Genomic DNA, 9657 nt, shown 5'->3' with positions numbered 1-9657 from the left:
TGGGTCAGGACCATGGGATCATCTCACTCCCACTGCAAGTTCTTCTTCAGCCTTGAGCAAATGACATGAAGTCATGGAACTGGGAAGACAATGCAGCTGTCTGGACTCTCACCTCTTCTGGTTTCAAACCCCTTACTATAATATCCCCAAAAAGCACTATATTCCTCACTTGGATTGCTTCCTGCCCCATCGTGCCACTGTCAGTTTGCTATCCACCCTGCAGCCCTGCTCTCATCCAAACAAGTAACACTCTCCTGGCTGCTGACCAAATCAGAAGGCACTATCCTGTCACTTGGTACAACGCTCCAGGTAGCTTTCTCCTTCTTTCATATGTTGCAGTGCATTTAGCTCAGCGACTTTGAGCTGAGGTTTCCCACGCTGCAAACATTTGCTGCAGATGAGCTTTCCCTGGATCACAGTGTTACCAGGAGCTTCCACATGCTGCAACCATGACAGAACACCTGTTCTGCCACACTTAATGAAATTTAATGAATTAATTTAATTATACAATTAATAATGTGGCTTTTTTTTTGAACTTGACCAATTTGTACATTATTTTGAAACTTAAGAATAGACCTTTGCCACTCACCAATTCTCACCAAAGAGCTGGTTCCTTTGCTATTAGTACAGCCAGATCCATTCCAAACTCTCCAGTTTACACTCAGTCTCCTCAGCTATACTTGTTTCCCTAGTTATAGTAGCTACATTTTACTATTTTATGCATCCCAAAATTAATGTACATCAAGTAACTAAATCTCAAGTAGATGTTTTGATAGGGAAGTGCAAGGATATTCTGTAGTTACAATGCTATCAAGTTAAACAAGTTCCTATTTATGGCCCGAGACAAACAACTACAGATGCTGGATTCCAAGGTAGACAAACAGGAGGCTGGAAGAACACAGCAGGCCAGGCAGCATCTGGACAAAAGGATCAGTCAACATTCAGGACTGAAGAAAGGTAATACCCAAAACATTGATTGCTCCTTTCCTCCAGTGCTATCTGGCCTGCTGTGTTCCTCCAGCTGCCTGTTTGTCTAGCCTATTTATGGCTCAGTCACTTTTAGTGTATCAGTGGGTACTTACTGATTGTTGTGAACACATTAGTAAAGCAGAAATAATCTACTGCATTGAATGAAAGGAGGTGGTAAAGGAATTGTTCCTTCTCATCATCGCAGCGAAGGAAGGCATAGCGCTTATATAGTTTTCTGTAATTAAAAAGAGAAGATACATTTAAGTAAGAACACTTTTAAGAAAACAGTTGAGAAAATAGCTTAATTGTTTGACCAAATACTAAAGTGTTAGGATGCTTTTATATAAGCTAAATCCAATAAAATGTTATTGGCTATGAATTTTTTTTCACTAATGAGGCCCACATATCTAACTATAGTAGTTCACAAGGAGATACTGATGCATACCAATTGTTTCCAGAAGGATAGTCAGCACTAGGCCAACACTAGAATCAATGGGAAATCTCTCTGTTGTTGGAATCAAACCTTGAAAAAGGGAAGATGGTTGTGAATGCAAGACATCAGTTATCTCAGTTCCAGTTCATCTATGCAGGGGTTTTTCGGTGTCCCAGGCCCAAACATCTTCAACTGCTTCATCAATGACCTTCCCTCAATTGTAAGGTCAGGAGTGTGAGTGTGTGTTAATGACTACATAATGTTCAGCAGGATTCGTGACTCCTCGGATACTAAAGCAGTCCATGTCCAAATGCAGGAAGATCTGGACAACATCGAGGTTTGGGCTGATAAAGTGGCAAGTAAAATTCATACCACATAAGTGCAGGCACTGACCACTGATTCAAAGAATCATTAAATCCAACAGTACAAAAGGGGCCCATTGAGTCTGCACTGACAAAAACTACTCTAAATTTACATTAGCCCCCCTTTCCAGCACTTGCCTGACAGGTTTGAATATTATGACATTTCAAGTATTTATCCAAGTATTTTTTAAAAGGTTGAGAGGTTTCCTGCGTCAACTACCCTCCAGGAAGTGTATTCTAGACTCACCACCTGCTGGGTGAAATTTCTTTCCCTCAAATCCCCTCCTTCTGCATTTCACCTTAAAATCATGCCTTCTTGTTATTGACCCTTCAAATAGGAGGTGCAGCTACTTTCTATCCACCTTATTCATGCCCTTCATAATCTTAAACTCCTCAATCAGGTCCCCTGTGAGTTTTCTCCACTCAATGCTTAACTGAGCTTATCCAGCCTCTCTTTAGCTAAATTGCTCCATCTCAGGCAACATCTGGTGAATCTCCTCTGCAGCTGCTCCGGTGCAGTGACATCCTTCCCATAGTGTGGTGACCAGAACTGCACACAGTACTCCAGGTCTGACCTAATCAAAGTTTTGCACAACCCCAATATAACTTCCCTGCTCTTATAAACTATACCACAACTGATAATAGCAAGTGTCTCATGTGCCTCCTTAAATACCCTATTAACCTGTCTGGCTGCCTTCAGGAATCTGTGGACAAGCACCCCAAGATCTCCTTGTTCTTCAAAACTTCCTAGTGTCCTGCCATTCATCGAGTACTCCCTTGTCTTGTTACCAAACACTTATCAGAGCTAAATTTTTTCTGCCTCTGATCTATCTATCTGACCTATATTCATCTATATCCTCCTGTAAACTAAGACCTTCTTCCTCACTGCAAACCATCTGGCCAATGTGCATGTCATTTACAAACTTGCTTGTCATCTTTTCCACATTTTTTTCTATACTGTTTATGTACATCACAAACAAAAACTAATCCAGCATTGATCCCTGTGGTTTGCCACTGGATACTGAACTCCAGTCACACAAATAGTCTTCTACTATCACCCTCTGTCTCCAACCACTAAGCCAATTTTCACCTAATGGGAACCTGTGGGCCTGTACGCTCACCAATTCCATTTTGAATGGTCCCCAGTGTCCTGTTGTTGATTTACCCAGGAGTAGATGTTTCCAGTCTACTTTGGCCAGATCCTATTTTAATGAACTCTGCCTTCTCCCAGTCCAAAACCCTTTCCTACAGACCATCGCTTTTCAGTTCCATAACAAGCTTGAAACGTATGGTATTGTGGTCACTATCACTAACATGCTCTCCCATTACCATCTTGAATACCTGTTCGACTTCATTGCTAAAATTAGGTACAGCACTGCACCATCTCTTGTTGGACCTTCTATATCTAAAAGCTCTCCTGAATACATTTCAAGAAATCTGTCCCCCTAAATCCTTTACACTATGACTATCACAATTATAGTTGCGGAGGTTGAAATGCCATAACATAATAACCCACGTTTGTTTTTACACACTTCAGTGAATTGTTTACAGATCTGCTCCTCTATTGCCTACTGACTGTTTGGGGATCTATAATACACTGTGTGACTGCCCCCTTTCTATTCCTAAGCTCTACCTATAAAGCCTCATTTGAAAACATATAGTCTTGTCTTACTGCAGTAACTGACTCCATTATTGATAATGCAACACCACCTCCTCTTTTTCACCCTTCCCTATTCTGCCTGAAGATCCCATACCCCACAATGTTGAGTTGCCATCTCCTACAAGACAGAATCTAACTAAACCCCCCACCCTTGACAATCGAATACCAACCTGACTTGAAAATATATTGTTGTTCTTTCACAGTGGCTGGGTCAAAATCCTGGAATTTCCTTCTTAAGAACTCATGGATTGCAGCTATTCAAGAAGGCATCTTATCAGTGCCTTCTCAAGGACAACTAGGGACGGGCACTAAATGCTAGCAAGCCAGCATCGCCCATGTCCCGCAAGTGAGTAAAATATCTACGAGATGTACCGCAGAGATTCACCAAGACGACTCAGACAGCAACTTCTAAACTCATGATCACGGTCATTTAGAAGGGAAAGTGTGGCAGACAGAGGGGAACACCACCTGCAAGGTTGCCTCCAAGTCACTAAAAAAAACAGATTTGGAAGGAGATAGTCTCTTCTTCAAATCACTGAATCAAAATCCTGTACATCCCTCCCTGTTGACATTGTGGGTCTGCCTACAGCAAACAGACTGCAGAAATTCAAGAAGGCAGCTCAACACTGTTCTCAAGGGAAAATAGAGAAAGGCAATATATTTCAAAGTCAGGTTGGTGACTTGCTTGGAAGGGAATGTCCAACTGGTGATGGTTCAAAGTTTCTGGATGTGGTGCTACTCAAGTGGGCTACATTGTCTTGGATATTATCAAGCTTCTGAAGTATTGCTGGAGCTGAGCTCATCCAGGCAAGTGGGAGTATTCGATTCTATCGGTTTCCTGACTTGTGCCTAGGGCTCTCTCTTTGATGTTTCTTGCCAGCCCAAGCCTGTTTATTGTCCTAGTCTTACTGCATTAGGGCATATACGACTTCAGTATCTGAGGAGTTGCAAAAATTGCTGAACATCATGCCAGGTGTGACTCCAATCAGTGGAAAATTCTCATCAGCTCTAGTTTTGTAGTTTTGCTCAGGCTTTCTGATGCCACACTTGGTCAAATATGACTTTGTTGATATGGAGTCAACCTCAATCCCCTCCCATCCTTTGGAGTTCAATTTTTTTGTCAATGTTTGAATCAAAGCTATATTGGGGTAAGGAGCCAAGTGGCCTTTGCAGAACTCAAACTGAGTGTCAGTGAACAGGTTATTGCAAAGCAAATGCTGCCTGATAGTACTGCTGATGGCCCCTTTCATCACTTTACTGATTAGAGTGGAAACTGATGGGGCAGTATTTGGCCTGATTGGATTTGTCCTGTTTTGTATGTACAGGACACACCTGGACAATTTTCCACATTGCTGGGTAGATGCCAGTGTTGTAGCTGCACTGGAAGGTTTGGCCACGGAATCAAGTTCTGGATCACAAGTCTTTAGTACCATTGCCAGAAAAATGTCAGGTCCTGTAGCCTTTACAGGCCCTCATGCTTTCAATGGTTTCTTAATATCACATGTCATGAATTGAATTAGCTGAAGATTGGCATCTGTGATGAGGTGGAGATGGGTCATCACTTCTGGCTGAAGATTGTTGCAAATGTTTCAGCTTAACCTTTGCATTAATGTGCTGGGCTCCACTATCTTTGAGGGTGGGGATATTTGTGAAACCTCTTCCTGCTTCATTGTCCACCAGTATTCATGATTGAAGATGTCAGGACTCCAGGGCCGAAATCTGATCCACCTATTGTGGAATCACTTAGTTCTGTCTATCATTTGCTTCTTTTGCTGTTTTGTTCTCAAGTAGGCTGTTCCTGGCATGTTCTCCTACAATCTTCTTTGAAACAGGTTTCTTCATCTGGTTTAATGGTATTGATAGAGTGGGGGATATGCTGGGTCATTCGGTTCTGCAGATTGTGTTGGAGTAAAATTCTGCAGCTGATGGTCCTCAGCACTTCATGGCTGCCCAATCTTGAGTTGCCCCCTAGATCTGTTTCAAATTTATCCCATTTAGCACAGTGATGAGATATAGCATTTCTCAACTGTCTCCCCATGAGGCTCCAGTTAACATTCAATGTCTGCCATCTGTTTGAGTATATAACCTCTCAGAAGTTGAAGGATCAATGGAGCACTTTTTAAACAAGAAACAACTTGCAATTAATTTTCAGGCCGAGCCTCATAAATAAACAGTTCATTTGTTCTTTTTTAATACAAGCTGCTGCTCACAGTCCAAAGGTTATCTTCAACTCTCAGTTCACAGCTCCAAACCAAAGACAATAAAAAGAATAAAATAATTAAAAATCAGCGAGGCTTCTAACACTAGGCCCCTCAATTTTGTGCACCTCTATTAAATTGGCTCCTCTGTTCCAAAGGAAACAACCCAGGCTAACTCAGTGTTTCTAGTCTTAAAAGGAAGTAAAAAATCAAACTGGCAGTTTTAAGAGTTCTTAAGAGTTCTCTCACAACCTCGAAGTGACAAAGCACTTTATAGTCAATGGAGTACTTTGAATTGTAGACACTGTTGTAATGCTGTAAACAGCAGCTCCATCAATGGAATATAATAATTTGCAAAAAGGCTGTTTTAAATTGATGATAACAAAGGGATGAATGTTATCCAGAATAGTAAGGATAACACCCTTGTTCTTCTTCAAAATAATGGCATGTAATCTTTTACATCCATCTGAGAGAACAAAGGGAGGCCTCAATTTAATGTCTCATCCATAAGATGACTGTAGCTGAGCACCACTTCTTCATTACTGCACTGAAATGTTAGCCTTGACTTTCATGTTCAGATCTTGGTATCAGAGGTGAATTCACAAACACCTGGCACAAAGTTGAAAAAGTTACTAATTGAACCATCATTGACTGGTAACATAAGTACTCTTAAATCTCCTCTGTAGCCACTCCAAAAGGTGACCAGAACTGTATGCGAGCTCGAGCTGTGGTGCATTTAGGGTTTTAAACAATTCTAGTGCATTCTCCATGCAGTTGTATTCTACACCTTGACTAATAAAGAAAACCTACTGCCTTCAAGCATTGGATATGAACTGCAAGATCCATTTATTCCGCTACATTTCTCAGAACCTGACCATTTGTTCTATATTTATTGGTCTTGTCTTCCCTCCTGTTTAGTATCCCCTCACATTAGTCTGGATTGAATTCCATTTTCCAAAATTCTATCCACCTGATAAACCCATTGATATCTTTATGTTGTTTAGCATTTCCTTCCTTACCATCAGCCAACCAGCCAATCTTTCTATAATTCCCTGAATTCTTCACTACATTTAAGTTTACATTATTGATGAATATCACAAGAAGAAAGAAACCTGGTGGACTGTAATCTGCAGAACATCTTTGGAAAGAGCCTTTCTGCCACAGTCAACTTGGATCCAATTTACTAATTTTCCCTGGATCTCACAGCTTTTACTTTCCTGACACATTAGCTATACGGGATCTTGTCAAAATCCAAATGGACCACAACAAATATCTAGCCTCAATGATACTCCTGGTTATGATCTCAAAAACATTCAATCAAGTTAATCAGACAAGATCTTCATCCACATTTTATTCATTAAATTCATGCTGACTGCAATTAATTTATGTCTAAATTATAATTAATGCTGAGACTAGACTGATTGGCTTGCAAATAATTATTTAGTCTATCCTTTTCACACTTTTTCAACAACAGTACAAACTCCAAACCCTTGAGCAGCGTGCCAGTAGTCAAAAATATGGTAAAACTCTGCTATTTCCTACTTTGATTCTCTTACCAGCCTGGGCTACATTTCATTTGGGAAAATATATATACAAGTTTGTTACAGTCCCACTTGATGTTATTACTGGACAAGCCTGAACCTAGACTGAAATCTGGCTTGATAGATTTATTCTGGTTTTAATGAGGTGGTCTTTCATTGAAACACAATCACAAAATGTTGCAGATTCACTTTTAATAATAATACAGAAGTTTATTAGCAAAAGAAATTAAGATAAAATAGAATAAAACAAACTATTTACATATAACACACATTTAAAGATTTTGAAAGATATGGTAAAAATACAATCCCAGTAATCCCAAAAGTATCCCATTATAGTGCTCAAACTCCAGAGAGAATTTCCTTCTGTATTACCTCTATAGGGATTGACTTGGTGGTGGCTTCAATTCCCAGTCATGTGTCTCGCAGTAAGACTCTTTGGGGTTTTTAACCAAACATTTCTGATCTGAAACTTGAACTAAACTCCTCATACTGAGGTAACCCCTTTCTTAATGGCTCAAAACTATCTCTCATTCTCTTCCCTTTACACACTTCATTTTAGCCAAGACTTCTGCAAAACTGCAAACTTAAATTAAGAAGCCATTTTCCAAGCTATGCATGTTTCCCTAGGGCCAAAAAAACTATTCCAGAGTATTCTATTCGATGCCCAATGTAATACACTGTTTACTTGGTTTGTTCAAACTCTCCCAATGTGAACAAAACTATCTCTCCCTCATACTGTGTTTTTAATAAATCACCATACAGAAATATTTACAAGTTAATCATTAAATCCCTTCAGGTGCACAGAAAACACTGGTTCAAAATTCAAAACTCAAAAATCAATTCTATTAAAATATATATAAATAACACACCTTACATCAAAACCCCCAATACTTCCCCTCTCATTATGTTTATGCATTCAAATATTTCAGACTTGTGCTCATTAGCTACAATGTCTCTACTCTTCCTCCCTTTTACAAAATCACATGCAAAGTTCAAGATTGTGGTCCACATTTTTTACCCACACACACAAATTAACTTTAGAGTCTCTAAAAGGTCCTACATTTTCCTTAGTTGTATACTTGGTATTTATGCATTTGTAAATAATGTGTTCTCCCCGATTTTAATATACAATTATTTTTCCATGTTTGTTCTCTGTCCCTTCTTTTCCAAATTTGCTTCTAGATTAAATTAGAAAGTCTCAAGTATTCTGAAGGTTAAAGATTCCCTATTTGTCTTACCTTACCTTTTCTGGGCAGCACAGTGGCTCCTGTTGGCTGTTTTCTGGGTGGCTCACAGTGGCACTGCTGCCTCACAGTGCCAGGGACATGGGTTCAATTTCACGCAGGCGACTGTCTGTGTAGCATTTGCACGTTCTACCTGTATCTGCGTGGGTTTCTGCTGGGTGCTCTGGTTTCCTCCCACAGACCAAAGAGTTGCAGGTTAGCTGCATTGGCCACGCTAAATTGCCCATAATGTCTAGAGATGCGTAAATTAGGTGGATTAGACATGGGAAATGCAGGGTTATAGGGAAAGGGTAGGGGGATTGGTCTGGATGGGATACTCTTCGGAGGAGTGTTGTGGACTTGGTGGGCCAAATGGCCTGTTTCCACACCATAGGGATTCTATGTTCTATGCTTCCTGATATCCAAGAGGCTGTAGATTTGAGTATCTAAACATTCACTTTTGTGGGACTACATATGCCCTGAATCGTTATTATCTCCTACTTGGCTACTGATTGACATGATTTGCTGAAAGTAACAATCTGCACCCCACTTTTGACATATCACATTGAAGCATAATAAAAATCAGCTTTTATCAAATTGGGAAATTTTACAATAATGCAAAATCTAATTGATGTATGCTTACTACCATCGAAATGCTCTCTCAAAAACACCCTTTTCATTCCCCCAATTCATTTCTGGAAATTAAGCCCAAAATTGACCCATCTTTTGCTGTGCTTGCTCCATTTGGACTAATAAAAATCTCCTGAATACAAAGAATTCCATGCTCTCTATACGTTTTACAGTGATTCTCAGTTAATATCCAGGTCATGGGTGACTCCTACCTTCTATTCTGCCCCATAGGTTGTGAGAAGTTCATTTGCAAATGTACCTTTCTACCTCAATAAAAACCGAAAGAACTGCAGATGCTGTAAATCAGGAACAAAAACAAAGTTGTTGGAAAAGCTCAGCAGGTTTGGCAGCATCTATGAAGAAAAAATCAGAGTTAATATTTCAGGTCCAGTGGCCCTTCCTCAGAACTGACAGTGGCTGGGAAAACATCAGTTTACATATAGAAAATAGGGAGGTGAGTGGGGTAGGGAGTAAACGATAGGACTAAAGTGCTGAAAGAGAGAGAAGCACAGTTGGACAGACAAAGGAGTTGATAACGATCAGGCTGGGAGGGTAACAAGTTGTAAATGGGGACTATTAGTGACTAACAACAGGTGGTGGTGTGTACTAGCAGCCTATGTGGTAACAAGGTCTGGTGTGTG

At 40.1% G+C, this 9657-nt stretch overlaps 1 protein-coding gene across 1 annotated transcript in view; it reads right to left on the bottom strand.

Annotated features, from left to right (window-relative positions):
- Window positions 1-1059: 1059 nt before the first annotated feature.
- dennd5a (DENN/MADD domain containing 5A) overlaps window positions 1060-9657 on the bottom strand; it is a 139994-nt gene continuing 131396 nt past the window's right edge. The window contains exon 16 of the mRNA XM_048607332.1: window positions 1060-1204. Coding sequence (XP_048463289.1) covers window positions 1060-1204 — 145 coding nt within the window. The remainder of the gene's footprint in view (window positions 1205-9657) is intronic.

The sequence above is a fragment of the Rhincodon typus genome, chromosome 17 (genome assembly GCF_021869965.1).
Source record: "Rhincodon typus isolate 14 chromosome 17, sRhiTyp1.1, whole genome shotgun sequence".
Classification (NCBI taxonomy): Eukaryota; Metazoa; Chordata; class Chondrichthyes; order Orectolobiformes; family Rhincodontidae; genus Rhincodon; species Rhincodon typus.
Note: the sequence above shows the minus strand (reverse complement) of the source record. Positions and strands in the feature narration are given on the sequence as shown.